The 20,326-nt window shown below is 37.2% G+C and overlaps 1 protein-coding gene across 1 annotated transcript; it reads right to left on the bottom strand.

Moving 5' to 3' along the window:
• Positions 1-869: 869 nt before the first annotated feature.
• Positions 870-2,681, bottom strand: LOC127253862 (calmodulin-1). Its single transcript, XM_051278658.1, has 2 exons — positions 2,514-2,681; positions 870-1,425 (listed from the first exon to the last, which is right to left on the bottom strand). The coding sequence occupies exons 1-2, from the start codon at positions 2,587-2,589 to the stop codon at positions 1,052-1,054; spliced, it is 450 nt and encodes a 149-aa protein (XP_051134615.1). The 5' UTR covers positions 2,590-2,681; the 3' UTR covers positions 870-1,051.
• Between the last annotated feature and the right edge of the window lie 17,645 nt (positions 2,682-20,326).

Genomic DNA, 20,326 nt, shown 5'->3' with positions numbered 1-20,326 from the left:
CTAATGTACTTTTTGTATTATTACCTCTACTAAAATAGTAAATAAATATTTTTTAAATACTAGAGACGAAAATAATAAAAAATAATATTTTAAATTGAGACGGAAAAAGTACTATATGTATAGTGCACAAAATTATTTATCCCTTCAAGGTGTATGGCGAGTAGGTATGTCAATGGGGCGGGTTCGGGACGAGTTCTGCAGGCCCCGAGACCCGCCCCGCTAGAAAATATTAGGCTCCGAGACCCGACCCGCCCCGCCCCGCTTCCACCAGGCCCTAGGACCCGCCCCGCCGGGGCCAACCCGACAAACCCGTTTTTTTTAAAAATATATAATAATAAATATTTTTTTAACAATTGAATACTAAAACAAATAGCATTAAAAGCACAAAAAAAAATCTAAAAAAATCAAATATTGATCCATAAAAATAAGATAAATAAATAAATAATATATTTTTATTATATAAATGTACATATATATAAGTTATAATAATTTTAAAAAATATCCGGGTTCGGGTCCGGATTGGGACGGATTTTTAGTAAAACCTGTGACCCGTCCCGAACCTGGCCGAGTTTAAAATTTTAAATCCACAACCCGTCCCGAAATATATTATTTAGACTCGAACTCGCCCCATTAGGAGCGGGTCCGGGGCTAACCGGCCATTTGACATCCCTAATAGTGAGAGCTGCAAAATTATAGTATGAAACAATCTAGGGTGTGTTGATTTGTATTTCGAACACAAATCAATATTACTATTTTAACCTACATGTTACCGACAAAAATATGCTACTATTATTTTTTTCTTACAAAATACCGCATAAACAAAAGATCAAATGGAAACCCCTTAATCAAAACCAACAAATATACTGGTGAAAAAAGAAACAAAAAAGAATGTATAAAGAAGCAATGCAAACTGGAATAGGTAATCCACAGAAAGAAACAAGATTTCAGACAACATTAACCAAAATATAAATCTCATCAATCAATCATAACTTAAATGTCCTGATTCTTTGTTTGTCCCATGAATTTTAAAGATGAATGGAAAGTTCTAACCTCACTTGGCCATCATGACCTTCACAAACTCCTCATAGTTGATCTGCCCATCACCGTCGACATCAGCCTCACGAATCATCTCATCGACCTCCTCATCAGTGAGCTTCTCCCCTAGATTTGTCATGACATGGCGCAGTTCAGCTGCAGATATGAAACCATTTTGGTCCTTGTCGAAAACACGGAAAGCTTCCTTCAGCTCCTCTTCAGAATCGGTGTCCTTCATCTTCCTGGCCATCAAGTTTAGAAACTCAGGGAAATCGATTGTACCGTTGCCATCTGCATCAACCTCATTGATCATATCCTGAAGCTCCGCCTCTGTCGGGTTCTGCCCCAGAGAGCGCATCACAGTGCCAAGCTCCTTGGTAGTGATGCAACCTATCAAGAACGAACCAAGTATTACACTAAACAAGAACACTTTCAACTATTAAGTGGCGTACAAGTGCAAACATATAGATAAATATAGTCGCTAATAGTAACAACATTTGAATTAAAATGCATTGCAGGAACTCCCTAAACTGTTTTGTAAACATAAACAAGATTCAATTAGAACCGAAATGGAGAAGCTTCCAAGTATCTCAACACGAAGGCTCTATTCTCTTTGAATATATTTTTGTAGTTTCTTTACTATTTCTAATTTTGCATACAGAACATCATATCCAACACCAACGATTTCATCAAAAAGCAAACAAATCCCAAGTATCTCAAACACCAAGGCTCTACAAGCATTCTAATTTTGCATAGAAAATATCACATCCAGCAGCAACAATTTCATCACAGAGCGAACCCAAAAATACGAACAATAAATCCCATTAGAATTGAAGTTGAACCTCCAGCAAATAAACAATAATAAATACCTATGATTCCTAGAAAACCTTCAACACATCTGACACCTTTCTTTCACTCAAACCTATTGCTAGCTAACTAGAGATGCAACAAATCATTCATTATACGAGAAACCATCAAGTAATTAAGATCTATACAAATTCCCAGTTCAATAAAAAAGAGCATAATCCTGTTAGAATTTACATCTCACACTTTTCTAATCCAGAAAATTATACCATAAACTATATATAGAAGAACTTAGGCGCAGGCACCTCGCGAGCTTCTCGATCTGGTTTCTCAGCCTTTCCAGAGTCGAATCACAAAGGCTCGTCTAAATCAATAGACTTTGAAAAACACAACACAACACGCACCACAACAAAACACAGGCAACTCGAACTGATGATCCGTGGCTCGCATTTGCGACGCACATCAATCAATCGATCGAGTGATCGATCTACATCTCGTCCGCAAATTAAAGAAATCAGCTCCAAGTTATCGGAAGGAAATTAAAGCTACGAACATACGACGTTATATAAATTACCCGATCTCGAGAGAAGATGAAAATACAAAACCAGATCGAAAATCGCGTAGCGTATAAAAAGATTAAAAAAATGAATTACAAGCGTAGGGAACTGACTAACCATCGCCATCCTTGTCGAATAGAGAGAAGGCCTCCTTGAATTCGGCGATCTGATCGTCCGTGAGCTGATCCGCCATTTCTGCTTCCTTGAATCGATGCCTTCCTTTCTGCAAACTTATAACCCTAACGAAGTAATCGTCTCTCGTTAAGGCTTAAGCTGTTCTCTGACACAATATAAATATTCATAATTTAAATTATTCAAAATCAGCGAATAAAATAAAATGTAAGAGTATAAAATTATTTATGAAATACTAGTATTTATTTCTACATTTATTAGGTTGAAACATTTTCTTTTATATTTTTATTTGTTCATTATATTTATAGTTCTGTCTACTTGTGAAATTTCACTTCTGATTTTATTATTTCAATTTTTTTTTCCTTCAAACGTATTAAATGGAAAAAATTAATTTTGGTCTCAATATAATCAAAATTAATCAATTTTGATCCCAATATAAAAAATTCATCAATTTTGGTCCTAATATAACCAAAATTTATCAATTTTGGTCCCAATATAAAAAACTCATCAATTTTGGTTTCAATATAAACATTTCAATCAATTTTGGTCCTATTATAAACAATTTTTATCAATTTTGGTCCCACCGTTAAAAAACTAACGGAAATTGCTGACGTGGACATGACGGAGGTGACATGGCAGTTGACCTGGAAAGTACACGGCCATGTACAATTATACACGGCCATGTTGTTACATGGCCATGTATATTTCAGTGTATAATTATGCATGGCCATGTTGTTACACGGCTATGTACATTTATACACGGACATGTTGTTACAGGGCCATGTATATTTCAGTGTATAATTATACATGGTCATGTTGTTACACGGCCATGTACAATTATACACGGTCATGTTGTTACATGACCATGTATATTTCAGTGTATAATTATACATGACCATGTTGTTACACGGCCATGTATAATTCTACACGGCCGTGTATCTTTCTATTTCGGTCTAAAATTTTAATATTTTGTTATATTTTTAATTTTTTTTTTTAATTTAGAATAGTTGATATAGTTAAAATGGAAAAAAAAATAATAATAATCATAATATAATTAAAATATATCAATTTTAGTTCAAATATAAGTATTTATCGAGTATGTTCTTTTGGAAGATTTTGTCTAAAATTCTACTATTTAGCCAAAAAAATTTCTCTTACAAACATCCAATTAATGTATTGAAATTCATTTTATTGAATGAATTGAATGAGCTACAACAACCAATTTATAGGCAAAGAAAGGCAAAGGAAGGGTGATGTTGACACTAGGTCGACGATGATATGCATCCAACTAACACATACGTCTTCACTATGTGTAACACTCCCCCTTGGATGCATTTATATAAAGAATGTGTCTCATTAAAACCTTACTATGAAAAAACCCAATGGGAAAAAAAATCATGGTGAAAGAAAAAGAGTACATCATTCTTGTATTAATGCGCTCCTCCTATTTTGGACTTTATTTGATGTCTTTCATCCGACACATTCCAATTCCTTGTACTAGTTTGTTGAATGTTGCAGTCGGTAGCGTCTTCGTAAATAAATCTGCAAAATTTTCAGACGATCGAATTTGTTACACATTTAATTTCACCACTTTTCTGAAAATCGTGAGTGAAAAAGAACTTCGGAGATATGTGCTTTGTCCGATCGCCTTTAATATATCATCCTTTTAATTGAGCTATACAAGCTGCATTATCTTCAAATAATATTGTAGGAGGTAATACATCATCTGAAATCAAGTCACAATTTTTCTGAATATGGTACGTCATAGACCTCAACCAAACACATTCACGACTGCCTTCGTGAATTGCTAAAACCTCAGCATGGTTTGAAGAAGTAGTTGTTATTGTCTGTTTAGCAGATCTCCAAGGGATTGCGGTTCCACTACAAGTAAATAAATAGCTATTTTGAGATTTTGCTTTGTGTGGATTAGACATATAACCAGCGTCAGCATAACCAATTAATTCATTTCGAGATTCACTCGAATAAAATAAACCGAGGTTATGAGTCCCCTGAAGATAATGAAAAATGTGTTTGATACCATTCCAATGGCGCTTTGTGGGGGATGCGCTAAACCTGGCCAGTAGATTTACTGAAAAAAGATATATCTGGCATGGTACAATTTGCAAGGTACATTAATGCGCCAATAGCGCTGATATATGGAACCTCGGGGCCAAGTATTTCTTCATTTTCTTCTCTTGGCCTAAATGGATCTTTACTGGGATCAAGGAATCTGACCACCATTGGTGTACTCAGAGAATAAGATTTATCCATATAAAATTGCTTTAATACCTTTTGGGTATATGTGGATTGATGAATAAATATCCTATTATTAACATGATCCACTTGTAATCCCAGATAATATTTTGTCTTTCTAAAATCTTTGATCTCAAATTCTTTCTTTAGATATTCAACTGTAATTTGGATCTCTTCAGGAGTTCCAATTAAATTGAGATCATCAACATATATAGCAATAATGACAAAATTTGATCCATTTTTCTTTATAAAGACGCATGGACATATTGGATCATTAGTATAACCTTCTTTTATAAACATTCGCTCAAACGGTTATACTACATTCGCCCTGATTGTTTAAGTCCATACAATGACTTTTTCAATTTGATGGAATATGATTCTCTTGGGTTTAATTTGTATGCTTCAGGCATATTGAATCACTCAGGAACCTTCATATAGATATCAGTATCCAATGAGCCATACAGATATGCAGTAACTACGTCTAAAAGACGCATATCGAGCTTTTCTCGCATTGCTAGGCTCACAAGGTATCTAAATGTTATTCCATCGACAACTGGAGAGTATGTTTCATCAAAATCTACTCCAGATCTTTGTGAGAATCCTTGAGCTACAAGACGGACTTTATATGTCACAATTTCATTATGCTAATTTCTTTTTCGTACAAACACCCATTTGTATCCAACTGGTTTTATACCATCCGGTGTTTGGACAATTGGTCCGAAGACCTCTCTTTTGTTTAATGAGTCAAGCTCTGATTGGATCACATTTTTTCATTTTGGCCAGTCATTTCTTTGCCGACATTCATGAACCGATTTTGGTTTTGGATCCTCGTTTTCTTCCATTATATCAAGTGCTAAACTGTATGCGAAGGCATTTTCAATAATTGCCTCTTTGTGGTTCCAATATTTTCTTGAAGTAACATAGTTAATTGAGTTTTCAATAGTCTCATCATGTTCTTCAAGATCGTGCTCTTCTGGAGCAATTATTTCAGGGTTGACTTCCTCGTTAGATTAAGGTTTATCAATGTCATTCTTGATATTTTCATGATTATCATCATTAATTCCTCTTTTTTTTTGAGGATGTTTGTCTTTGGAACCGAGTGGTCTACCATACTTTAAGCATGTCACTGATTCGTTAGCACTTGTAATTTGTCATCAAGGACAATTATTTTATCCGGAGCATTAGCAGCTTGGATATATGATCGAGTGACTTTGCTCGAGTCATTGAATGGATCCGGTAACTGATTTGTAATATTTTGCAAATGTATAATGCGTTGAACTTCTAGTTCACACTGCTTTGTACGAGGATCACAAAACTTCAATGGGATTTTCCAATTAATATCTCTTTTCGGTTCATCTCTGCCTCCCCCTAATGCCGGAAAATATGATTCATCAATATGCAAATCTTGCAGTGAATAAATCACCCGTCATAGATTCAAGATATTTTATAATTGACCGCGATTCATATCCGACATAAATTCTCAATCTACGTTGAAAACCCATTTTTGTACGTTTGAGGGGTGGAATAGGAACATAAACAGCACACCAAAAAATACGTAGATGAGATATATTTTGTAATGCCCCGATTTTGAAGTGTTTAAAATAATATTATTATAGCAAATAAATATTTTTATAATATTTTGGGATCAAGAAATTAATATTCTGGAATAAATTTTATTCCTATTTTGTATATTAATTATAATTATAGAGACAGTTAAACGGATAAATATCGATAAGAATAAATATAAAAATATAATAATAATAATAATAATAAGGATGAATGATGAAAATAACAAGGGGGAAGATAAAAGAAATAACAATATAAGAACTCCGCGGGCAATAACAAGATTCATGTGTAAGGCAATGATGAGAATTCGATTGAAAGATAATGAGAAATACAAATTGTTTGAGTTTATTTCTCAACACACTCATCAGTTCACTATTCCTCAAAAGTCTCATTTTTCCCGTCGCGTAAAAGGATATATAAGGTCCATGCTGCGCAGATTGATATAGCCGAACACGTAGGAATTGCTCCAAAAGTCTCATATGTTTAATAGTTAAGAAAGTCGGAAGTCGGGATAGCTTGTGATTTACAAGGCAAGACATTAAAAATTACTTGCGATCGAAGAGGACAAAATACATGGAGATGAGAGATATTGGAGGGGTGTTAGAATATTTGCAAGGGATGCAAAGTAGAGACTCAAATATCTCGTATTCTATTCAAGTGGATGAAGATGGTATGATTACAAACATATTTTGGGCTGATGGGAGAATCCGAGCAGATTATATTAATTTTGGAGAAGTAGTTTCTTTCGACACTAAGTATAGAAAGATTAAGGAAAATCGTCCGTTGGCCTTGTTTGTTGGTGTTAATAACCACAAACAATTAATGGTTTTTTGTGCAACACTTTTATACGACGAGACTATTCCCTCATTTTAGTGGTTGTTTGACACATTCGCCAGAACTATGTACGAAAGAAAACCGACTACCATTTTGATAGATCAAGATCAAGCAATGGCAAATGCATTGGCTTCGAGGTGGCATGAGACTCATCACAAGTTTTTTATTAGGCATAAATAGTTTAATAAACTTAAAGTTTTACTTTTGTAACATATAGATACTTTTTCGTAGAATAATTCCGTAATTTGTTTTGTTTTGTAGGTTATGTATTTGACATATTTATCAAAATGCTGCCATACATTTGAGTGGTATCTTCGTTGAGCATAAAAACTTTGTGCATGGATTTGGGAGATGTATTTATGATTTTGATGAATAGGATGAGTTTTTGCATGAATGGAATAAAATGTTGGTGCAGTATAATTTGGTGGAAAATGCATGGTTGAGAAAGTTATTTAAAGTGAAAGAAAAATGGGTTGTGGTATATGGTCTTCAATTCTTTTGTGTTGATATTATGAAGACACATCGCAGTGAAATTATCAATAGTGTCCTTAAGAGATATGTTAGTTCGAAGAACAATTTGCGTCTATTTTTTAAGAAGTTTGAAAATCTGATCGAATTTCGTCAATATGCACAGTTGCAGACCGATTTTAAAGCAAGTACCAGTGCACCTATTCTCTCAATGCCAATTCAGCTCCTAAGACATGCCGCGAGTGTGTATACCCCAGAAGTATTTAAAATTTTCCAGAAGGAATTGGGGAAAGTGTATGATTGTGTAAGTATTGTTACTATAAAACATGAAAGCATTACAGAATATCAGGTTTAGCTATCTTGAGAGTTCGAGGTACCATTTTGTCAAATACGATTCATCGGATGGGACAGTTGCATGCAGCTGCAAGAAATTTGATTTTTTTTGGGATATTATGTTCACATAGACTAAAAGTTCTCACCAAAAATGAAGTTTTTAAGATCCTTGGTCAATATATTAAAGAGGTGGACAAAAGATGCAAGAGTAGGTGTTTCGCATAATGGAATGCATGACGATGACCATGTTACGGATGACCGAAAAAATGAGTTAACCTTGCGCTATAAGGATTTGAGTCTATTATGCAATAAACTGACATCAATAGCTTTAGAAAGCAAGGAATCATATGAGTTTGCCAGAGATACAGTGTTGAGGACGGCTGAAAAAGTGAGTAAATAGCTATATCGCCGAAAAGAGCATTCATATCATCTATGAAAGAGGTTGATAATGCCGGTATGAATAAAGAAGAAAACACTTATGTGAAAGGTATAAAGAACAAGGCAAAGATACGTTTGGGTAAAAGGCGAAAACACGATAATGAAGAAAAAACAATCCGAAGTTCGAGGACATGAATGTTTAGGGTGTGTTTGTTTGAGGGTTTGGATTTTGGATTTGGATTTTTGAAGATTTGTAAGTATGGATTTTTAAGTTGTGTTTGTTTGAAGGTTTGAATTTTGTAATGATTATGTTGAAAAAATTATTATTATATTAGAAAAGGTGATGTATTGATGTGATAGTTTGAAGTGAATGATATTTAAATATTGTTAAAATAAGTAAAAGTGAAAAAGTAAAGTGATGTTGAAATTGATATATTTAAAATAACTTTTTTTGGAGATATTATTATTATTTTTATATTTATTTTAAGGGTTTGTTTGTTTGAAGGTTTTGATATTGAATTGATATTTGAACGATGAAGGATAGTGATTTCAATTGCTGTGTGATGCGATAAAACAATATGATTTATGTGATATTTTAAACGTAAATTTTTTTTTGCAATGTAACATCAGAAAGATCAAGTACGTGTTTGTAATGGTACTTTTGGACGGAAAATTTTTGATACACAGTGCATTTTTCTATGGTTTGGGAATGTGGATATTCTGCTATGAAATGATTTACCACTACGTTATGGTTAAACCCTTTGAAGTTGAGTCCACATTGAACCTCAACAACGAGATACGATGCGATTATCACGTTTTAGCAAGAACAAAACAATATCTGGTTAACATACGTAACGCAACCATCGGCCATTGTTTTTATGTTTATGTTCTTGATTCGTCACGATACGTCAACAACCAATTAGTAGTGGAGTCGAGATTAAACATGTACGCCGATGTAGGATGCAACGTCTACGGATCAAGAAAATATATGAAAGCGTTACCGTACGCCTGGTACAATTTTGAGCGTCGTACAAATCGTACCTAAATAAGTAATAGATGGTTCCAGACATTGCCGACCATTACCAGCAATGTGTTATGTCCGGTGTTCAGTAGTACACACAAATTACTAGGAATACCTGAAACGTAAGTGCATTACGACATCATCCTTACTCCGATGGTGAAGTACGGTGAAGTCGCATCTCTGCCATGAACGATCGTAGCTCCGTCCACATTCCATCGACCTTCATCTCTATTTTGTCGAAGCGTTCATTACACAAGGTATGCAGATCGAAGTGGCTCGAGCCTGGCTGCGGCGGCCCATGTTCAGTGTGGGCTGGAGGATCGCCCCGGCGGTGGCGTTGCAAAATTCCCATGCTGAAAAGAGTCTCCATCCCACATGGAACCATTTGAGCATCTGGAACTCCGTCCGGAAGTTCCGCCACCCCGAGCCCCTTCGCCAGTCTTGTCACGTACGGGCCAACCGGAATGCTGCGTACCCTTGTGTCGGTGGCAGCAGTTATACAAAGTTTGGCTACCCAATAGCCCAGATGGAGTGGGACGCCTTCGTTCATGCTCCATAGGAACTCCAAATCTACCTTGCTTACTGCCGCAGTTGCATCTTTTCGGCCTGAAAGTGTATGAGCAAGTATGTTGTGGACGTACCTTAAAATAGGCGAGTTCAGTGTCGATGCCTTAGATGCTCCCGGATTGAAGTTCCGACTGCTGCTTATCCTAGGCCAATATACTGACCAAGACAGAGGCATCGTATGGGCCATGTTCTTGTACTCGCGTGTCTCCGTGAATTCCCGGTCGTATAGTCCCAGTGCAACGGAGAAGTCCGTGATGGATAGTGAGTAGCTACGGCCTCCCAGACGAAACTGCAGCGCATTGGGTTTATCGTAAAGATACAAGTTCGGTCTGTCATGCTTTAGTGTGCAGAGAAACTCTAACGTCAATTCTTTGTACGCAGGCTCATTGATCTAAAAAAACCTCCTCCACGCCCCACACGAAAGTAGTCTCTCCATTTCCAATTCTGCACCCATAGCTTCAACGGCTTGATCATCGATTGTGCGTCCGTTAGCATCGGTAACATGCTCATTCTCGCGTATTTCGCCTCCGTATCTGGATCAGTGCTGCGTAACTGATTGAAAGGAATCACACCATCATCGCATTCTACTTCCGTCGCATTGGCACTTTTTTCTCCGCGAAGACGTTTTCCGGTCATCGATTTCCTCATTCTCGACCCCATACCACCTGCAAGAATGTAGCCAAGTAAGAGTTACCAGCAATTATAAAAACCGTGGTGTTGGGTGATCATATGTCAATGCGTTATGAATGTTATGAATGTGCACTGAATGGTTGAGACAATACACGGGACAACATTTCCAGAAAAGAACTACGCAGCAAATAGGAAGACCGACAGCACAGGCTGTGCACACGAAGTGAGGCGTTTGATGGTGTCCTCCTGTCAACAGAAAATAGGCAGACCGACAGCACAGGGTGTGCAGTCCGTCACGTAATTTGCTGGCATGCATGTGGGTGGAAATCTCAGCGGGTCGCGCACATGTGCTGTTACAGGGGTAAATTTTGGTCCATTGTAGTGAAATGTTGTTTCCTTGCTGATAATCGAAAATAAGGACATAAATAAAGTGGTTCACAGGTACGTTAGCGTTAACCTTACAACACCAGTGGTTGGCATTCAAGAGAAAAATATTAGCATTAGACAATAGAACGGACAACGGCGGACGCGTGCGGCCATTACACATCCTCGTATCTGTTAATCCAAAACCATTCCGCAATCATATCACGGAATTCATTTTGATCTTCCCGGTCCTGACGCCCCGGGTTTGGTGTCTGACGATTGTGTACCACCGGTACAGGGAATGGGTCATCTTCGGCCGGGTCGTGGCCCTCCGCAGCGTGGTCCAACACATCCTCACCGTGGAGTAACATAAAGTTATGCACCACGGCACACGCCATTACAAAGTTGACTTGGTGATCAAACTTGTAGTTTGGCATTGGTCTGTGCAGAATGGCGAACCGGCGCTTAAGGCAACCAAACGCTCGTTCAATTACATTTCGGCATTGCGCGTGTCGGTAATTGAAGTATTCCTCCTTGCCTCGGGGACGTGGGTTATTTCCCTGAAAATCCGAAAGGTGATAGCGATACGTGCGATAAGGTGTAAGGCACTGAGGAGCGTTCATGTAACCAGAATCCCCGACGTAGTATTTTCCTATTTTTCAAAGAGAGAATGTTAGTTGATCATAATCACATCGGTGGAAAGTTGGGGCCGAAGTTTAAGAGCCCCTACCATCAGGTGGGAAAGGGAAGTCTCCTTGCTCTTGGATAGCAACCCTTAACACACGGGCGTCGTGTGCACTCCCTTCCAACCCAGCTAACACGTATGTGAACTTCATGTCAAAGTCACAGACGGCAAGACAATTTTGCATCGTGTCACCCCTTCTACCGCGGAACATTCGTTGATCCCTGGCGGGCAGGCAAGCGTGAACCAATGTTCCGTCAATGGCCCCCACACAGTTCTAGTGAATAAAGACGTCACCATATTATGGGAACTCCGCACGGATAATGGATGAATGCAATTTAAGGCAATTACCTTGAAGTACGGCCAGAAAATTGGGGAGTCACGTATCCTCGTGGCCGGGTTGGACATGTCACCTGGGCGGATGACGTGCGGTGCCAGGCGAACAAGCGCTTTGGCCACCTCGTTAACGTGGTAGCACACGGTCGATGTCGAGTGCTGGAAACGCTCCGCAGTTGAACGTTGCCTGTTCGAATGAGCCACTGTGTGCAAAAATATTGCTACGCGCTCATGAACTTTTATCCGTTGCCTATGGTGGCAATCCAATAGGCCTTTTTCGACCAAGGTGGCGCAAAGATCATGAAATGTATCAGATGATACCCGCAATAAATTTTTAATCCTAGCTGGGTGACCGTGCATCAGCTCGTGGGTGAATTCCTCTCCCCCGAGTGCGAAGTCGTAGCACCGACGCATCGGACTACGTGAGGCTAATGCCACGGCGGCAGTAGTTGCCATAGCCATCAACAAAGTGTCTTTCCTGTCACTCTCATTCTCATTTTCTTCTGTGAACCGACGAGCCAGACGAAGAAGATTACGTTGTCGGTTAGTGCCCTCCATGTACTTCCTGCGTTCGACGCAAATTAAATTAAAGCGACATTGCAAGGTGAGATGATGACGAAACAATCAGTCTTCCGGAAACACGCCATTAAAATTAACATGTACGAAACCGAATTCTACGTTACAGGTCGACTCAGTCGACAAGTAGTGCGAACAATGTCACGACACCAAGCAGACGATCCTAAGGTGAGAAATGGAAACTTCACCGAAAATAAAGGATCATAAGTACTACTACTTAAGGGAAGAGACACAGGGATGAGACGTAGACACTTCAACACATCACAAAGGTAGTCCAAAGTAATACGACAAATCTCTACTACATAATATGGTCGCCGTTAGCCTCTCCTTATCAATCCACATCAACGAAGGCATCGATCCACTTAATCCGAGCCTCTGCGTCCAAGGACAACCAGTAGTCCCGGACGTGTGGAAGGAGAAACATGTCGTTTGCCCTCCTCCTAACATGGGGCTCCAATCCGGGCACAGCAAGGAGGGCCGCGCTAACCTCCCCAACAAGCTCCATATTCCTAGCTTTCTCCGCTTCCCTTTCGGCGTTGTTGCGCCCAAGGATATCGCTCAATTCCTCTCGAACCACAGCACACACCTCCTCTGCGTGCCCCGATGCTCTCCTCCGTCGAACCCTCCTAACACTTGGCCCGGCCTCAGAGGGCCTTGTCTGACCCGTCCCGGTATTCGTTCCGCCCGTCCCTTCGACCCCTGTTTCTGTGCCTGTGGCTCCGTCCTCTGTATTGGGATCAGCACTTGCTCTGCCACCTGGTCCGTTGAATGCACTATCCCAACCAGAAGATAAAGGTCTGCGTGCCCCCTCCCCGGTTGGACCGAACATATCGTGACAATAGTCCAAGTGGGCGAACGGTTTAGTTAAGAGATGTGCAAAGTCTTTATGGGCCTAAGATATGTTAAACCTGGTCAACAACAAATCGTAATCTATATGGATAACGGTATAAGAGGTCACCAAAACATCTAAATGATGTACCACAGCCCAATCCGCTTTTCGCTCCTCGTCTGCTACTATCAAACGTGACTCCGGATCCCATCCGAGTCCCGTTGTATTAACCACCAACGATTGAAGTTCCAAATACCCTTTCTTCGTACGCTTTAGCTTTGTTTGAAGCTGTTCTAGCCTGTAATGCGCATTCATCTCCGCATTAAACTTCGCGGTTATATCTTCCCACACCGGTTTTGTGAAGCTCGTTCCTTGATACTCCTCCAGTTGCCATTGCAACCACACTAGGTGGAGGAAACACTCCTCTTGTGCCAACGTCCAATTAGCCTGCAGTGCAGGAGGATCCTCCGTTGCGCGTCTTCCGCGTGCCATTGCCTACGCACAAGATCGGATTTACCAATAATACTTCTATGCCAGCTAGATCGCAGGAACTATGGAAAGTACTCTTTTTCATGTAACTAAAAACCATGCGCACTAACCTTGCATTTTACCCCCCGTTTGTGGGGTTGGTCGCAGCTCCCGGTTGAACTTTGCGCATCAGGAACGTCACCCTCCAGTTTGTCACTGTATAAGCGTTATAGGGTGTGGACAGTCTTTAGTGTAGACAAGTGAATGTTCTAATGGTAGTCGGGTATGCCTTGACGGATTACAGGCAATAACACTTCAATGCATATATTATTTTAGTAATCGACCAACCACGTTACTTTTTGGCTTGTAGGTAACACAACAAGTTCATCAACAAGAATCTATCGCAACTATTGAGTACCTAAGTAGTAAAACAAGGCATACTGCGTAATGTAATGTTTACTAGGCACATTTCCGATTAAAATAGACTTTCCTCAAAACTAAGTCTGGGGATTAGGACGTAAACTAACAAAGGACAGATACAATCTCCCAACCCATTAGGCAATACAAATATGTTGTAGGACGTAAATGGAACTTCTAATCGTACAACTCATTGCTTAAGGAGTAGAAACTCGCTTCGCTATGTGTGACTGAGATGAAATTAAAGCCACTTGGACCACATTATTTCTTCCTTCCACAACTTGGCCAAACTTGAAATGTAGCATACATTGGCCCCCTCTAAAACGGAAACGGCCAACTATTCCGGCGGGTATTATTGTTAAGCACATACCCCCATCCCCCAAAGACAGTGGTCCTAATATTGGTAAAAGTAGGCACCGTTCATTAGATAATAACATCGAAGAAACCTCATCCCATTCCTTTCGGACAAACTTCCTTATTTCCGGCAAAGTAAAGCGAGGGACACAATATTGGCGAGTTATGACCTACTATCGATGGAGGCCGTGTAAGACCTGAACAAGTCGACACTCCCATCCCCCAAACACAGTGGTCCTAATATTGGTAAAAGTAGACACCGTTCATTACATAATAACATCGAAGAAACCTCATCCCATTCCTTTCGGACAAACATCCTTATTTCCAGCAAAGTAAAACGAGGGACATAACATTGACGAGTTATGACCTAGTTTCGATTGAGTTAGTGTAAGACCTGAACAAATCGACACTCCCCCCACCCCCCGCGCGTAGCTTGTAAGTGCAGTATTTACGAGCTTTCCACTTTAATAAAGAACAGGGGAATCGTCTCAGTTAGCGAAGAACGCAATCATTTTGACCGGTTAACAAAGACCACTGGAACTACATGTAGTGCCAGAACGACTCTCGCCGGAAAATCGGCTCCGGAAGGTACACAAGGAACCCCAAAATTGAACAGAAATCACGAAAATCAAACAAACTTCACGCAATATTGATGAAATTCATCTACATTCGAACTAATTTCAAGCGATTTATGGAAAAAATTGCAGAGTAGAACCGAAATCACGCAAAATTGGGGAGACAGTGTCTAGATATACTCACCTCTGGGTCGTCTGGCTGTTTCCGTCGCACCTTGATCTACCGAAGACCTATTCTTCCCCACCGAGACGCCGGTGTTGAGGACACCACCGATTCGAAATCGAAATCCAACTCGTAATAAGAATGGTGATTACTTATTGCCTCACCTACCGTCCAGTCCGTCAATCAAATCAAAGGAGAGGTGAGTACACAGCCGATTCTGCCGACAAATTCTGCTTACAGGAACGTGCGATAAGAAGCCTACGGTCTACGAACGTGGGTAGGTTATAGGGCCAGGATTTGTAATTCGAATTCTGTACAGTAATTTAACAGTGAAATCTTATAAGAACCCGTCAAACGAACACAGCCTTAACGGCAACCCAAGTGTGGACTATTTACTATAATGTAAAAGTCTTTATTTATTCAAAAAAATTATGATAAATTTATTTGCTTTGCAGCCAAGCATTAATGAGGCATATCTACCTGGTAGCGTTCCATTGCAGCCTTATCAGATCCCTTCATAGCAGGTTCAATTTTATTTCAAAAATTTTACAAAAAATTTATTTGCTCTTTCGTCGTTTGGAAAAAAAAATTCATATTTGATTTGTAATAATTTTGATATAATTTTTTTCAACATTCTTAGATCACAGTAGTTAATTTAATACCAAGCATACCATCTCTTTATCACAGTCAGCCGTCTTATTCAATAAAATTCACCGAGTTGTTTGAGGTATCTTTTTATGATGATATGTGTTTCCATTAAAATTAATTAATTTACTACATTTTTTATTTAACCGTTTTATCGTGCATTGATGTAGGTTCAGTCATCGCATATCGGTGGGGAAAATAGTAATTATCATCATATGTAGCAGTTGAGTTCGGATATCGAATTATATGGTGCTTCGAACTGAGAGTAAGAGATCATATTTTACTTGTCCCATCTTTAATGCTAAGGGATGTATGTAAACATAATAGATGACATTTAATATTTAACTTCGGCATGTTCACCACTAGCTTATTTTGAAGAAATCTTGTTTTACAAATATGTATCTACTTCTATTAGATTTATAATTTCCATTAACTTTAAAACTTGCAAAAATATTTTATTTATTATTTAGCCTTCTTGTTATGAATTACTATTCAATATTATTAAACTATATATATAAAAGTGGGTGGAGAGATGTAGTTCTATATATATATATGGTATAGGTACAGTGAAGCATAAGGGTGAAATGATCAAACTGCCAACTACTTAAAAAAACAAAGTTTTGTTCATTGAGACAGGATGTAGAGAGAGAAGAATATATATTGTGTCATGACCTGATTTGTAAAGTAGTGTTGGTTTTCTTAAGCTTCAGTATATAGCTTTTGCTCAAATTCAATTATTCACATATAATTGTTGGCAACTGCAACTAATACATATCACATATCAAACAAAATGAGAAATGATTGATTGATTGCAAGTAGGGTTTCATAACAATAAAGAGAACTTAAATTTTATTATTGGGTGAGGAATGGATGAATGATACATATCATAATAATAATAATAATAATAATAATAATAATAATAATAATAAATAATGAGTTATATACAACTATTCCAGACATACCCGGGAAATCAAGCCAAAAGGCGAAGACAAAAGATCCTAACAAAAGTTTTGAACAGAAGTCGATTAAGGCTGGTGGGAAACGAAAGCCCCTGCTCGTTTATGACTTTCTACTGTACCTATGGACAATCATCTTAAAACAATCATCTTTTGGTTGGTCGAAAGTTGGACAGGCTTGACATTCACACACGAACCAATTTACATACATGTTTAACCATAAATTACAATATAAAATTTTTATACACAACCCAATTAGATACAGTGCCAACCATAAAACACATTACAAAATTATCACACACAACCCAATTATATACATTCACAACCATAAAACACAATACAAAATTATCACACTCAAACCAATTTACATACATGTTTAACCATAAAATATAATATAAAATTTTTACACACAACCCAATTACATACAATGTCAATCATAAAACACATTACAAAATTATCACACACATCCCAATTATATACATTCACAATCATAAAATACAATACAAAATTATCACACACAAACCAATTTACATACCCATTCTCATAAAACACCAATAGAAAGCTCTCAGGTTGTGTTTGGAATATGAAGTCCACGTTCTTACCGTGTGCAATACTAACAATATTTTTTTAAATTAAATAATAAATTACAATCAAATATAAATTTTTATAAAAATACATCAAGATATATAAATGTGTATTATCTTCGTAAAGTTAAATAAAAAATAATGCAACATAAATTGGACATGAAGGCACAACAATATTATATCCATAAAATTAAATAATTAATTACTTTAATTAGTCTTCTTTGGATGATGAGTTATATCTGGGCGTTCCCGATTCTCTAAGGGTGTGTTTGTTTGGGGATTTGGATTTTGAGTTGAGATTTGAATAGTAAAAATTTTGAATTTGAATAGTTGTATGATGTGATATAGTAGGTGTTGATGTAATGTTTTGAATGTAAAATTGATTTTTAGTATAATATAAAAAATAAAAAATAGGTGTTTGATTTGATGTTTTTTGGGGGGAAAAATTGAATGAATAGTATAAATCCAATCAAATCCCCCAAACAAACACACCCTAAAGGTACTTTCTTTTTCTTCTACGTGTCTTACTTTATTATTATCATCTACTAATTTTATAAATTTTCGAATTTTCATTGGAAAAAGAAGAAAAAAGAACATGGGTTTTGTGTTTATTTTAGCTTCACCGAATTTGGAGAGAGAGAAATAAAGAGCATAAATAAAGAGGGGGCTGGGAGCTTGGCGTTTGGGCGGGAGTGGCTGGATCGGACGGTTGCACTGCTACTGGCGGAAGCGGGAGCAATGGAGGATCGACCTAATTTGGGGGCGATGGGATGAGTAAGGATGGGATGCGCGATTAGGGCTTATGAAATGCTATGATAGGTATAAAATAAATGAATACCGGGAACTATTGTACAAATATTGGTAAATAAATTAGATTTTGATTTTTAACAAAATAAAAAATATAAATAAACAAGTACACACGTGTTTAGTTTTGATTAGGTGAACAAGTTAAACTGGGTAAGTTTGGACCGATGATCCCAACCCGTGATGGGTTACCTTCTGTTACTTTTAAATCCCATATTGATGAATTTTAACTTTTACTTTTATATTCTCCTATAAAAAAATTGAATATTACCTATTATAAATATATTTATATAAAATTAAATTAAATGATTTTAAGCTTAATTATTTTTTGAATTATATTTAATTAAGTTTATATTATTTTTTATGGTACAATACTTTTTAAAATAAAATTATTATTTATTATAAATTTTATTTGACTTATAAAATTATATAGATGGTAATGGGTCGGGTTCAACCGAAATTGAGATCCGATCTGAATATATATTGTGAGATCTGAGATCCAAATTGGATTCGATTATACCATATCCGACCGAAACTATATCCGGTAGATCTAACAAATCCATTTTTTTTTTTACGATTTTTAAATTTTAATTTAAAATTGGACACAAATCGGACCCGACATATATTAAAATTTATTTATTTTATTAAAAAAATACTCCCTCCGTCCCTTAACAATCTATCTATTTTTCTATTTTGGTCCGTCTCATAAAAAAAGTATCCATTCATTTTTTTTAGTAATTGTACTTTCTCCTAACATTAAAAATACTTTTACAACTTATAATATATTACACAACTATAATTACTTTTATATCACACAATACTAATAAAGTTATTTTAGTTTTTTTTACTTTATTCATACCGTATCTCAATATAATATTAATATTCATAAAATTCCATGTAAAAAATAAACAGATACGTAGATAAGGGACGAAGGAAGTATTATGATAAAATAATGAAAAATTAAATTAAAAAATATTTTTAATATAATTATATTGTTAGAAAATATTTTTTCATAAGTAAAATTGATATATTATTAATACTATAAATCAAGTCCGGCTTCACCCTTAGACCCTAGATCCGATTCGGACCCAATTAGAATATCCCGAACATGACCCAGACCTAGATCCAGACTCAATACTCGAATAATTGGACCTAATTTCAAATAAATAGGTCGGATCTCGTGTTTATCGGACCTATTATCATCTCTATAAAATTATTGATACATTTTCAATTTATATTAATAATAAATTGGAAGTTTAATTTATCAAAATAATTAGGGTAAATTGTTTTATTTTTTTTTTTCGTCCTGTAACTGGACCCCCTTATCATTTAGGTCCCGTAGGTGGAGCATGTCGCAAACTAGTCCCACAAGTGAAATTTTTTTGTTGTTTAGTTCTTCGGTGCCGGAGACGCCCACGTGGCTCGCCTGAAGCCATGTGTCCCGCCAGGTCAGCGACACCTGGCGACACGTGGATTTTATTTTATTTTTTCATTTTTTTAATTTTTTTAATTTTTTTTAATTAGACCAAATAAAAAAAGGGAGACTTGGACTAAAATCCCTGTCAGTGTATTTTGCTTGCAATTCAGTCCCCATTGTAAATTAATTGATCTGCAGTCCCTACTTTATTGATTAGATATGTTATAACTCCCTTCTTGTATTTTCTACTCAATCACAATTGTATATGCAACATGTACTTACGATTGATTAATAAATACTCCAAATTTTATAATATATACCTACATTACCTCCCGCTCTACCCCCAGTATACGATTAGATAATTCCATTTAAATACTGCGTACCTTATTTTGTGATTTTTTTTTTAAAAAAAATCACAGAAAATATGCACGATTTAAAAACTGAAATATTCCCTAACTCCCCTCACTCACTCTCCGTTCAAGCCCTAGTTCTTCGAGAAGGAAATCGTCCCTCGCGAACTCGACGAGCAGCAGTAAGACATTTTGTTCAGCGAAATGGTGAGAAAAACCGCGAATCCGC

This window comes from Andrographis paniculata, unplaced genomic scaffold (genome assembly GCF_009805555.1).
Source record: "Andrographis paniculata isolate CXL003 unplaced genomic scaffold, ASM980555v1 Contig51END, whole genome shotgun sequence".
In the NCBI taxonomy this organism is placed as follows: Eukaryota; Viridiplantae; Streptophyta; class Magnoliopsida; order Lamiales; family Acanthaceae; genus Andrographis; species Andrographis paniculata.
The sequence above is the reverse complement of the archived record's forward strand: the minus strand, read 5'-3'. Positions and strand labels throughout refer to the sequence as shown.

Bases quoted from the DNA above. Each gene is read 5' to 3' on its own strand.
- LOC127253862 (XM_051278658.1), bottom strand. From the start codon at position 2,589: ATGGCGGATCAGCTCACGGACGATCAGATCGCCGAATTCAAGGAGGCC. The intron at 1,426-2,513 runs GTTAGTCAGTTC...CGTTCTTGATAG, and splicing joins ATTCGACAAGGATGGCGATG to GTTGCATCACTACCAAGGAG.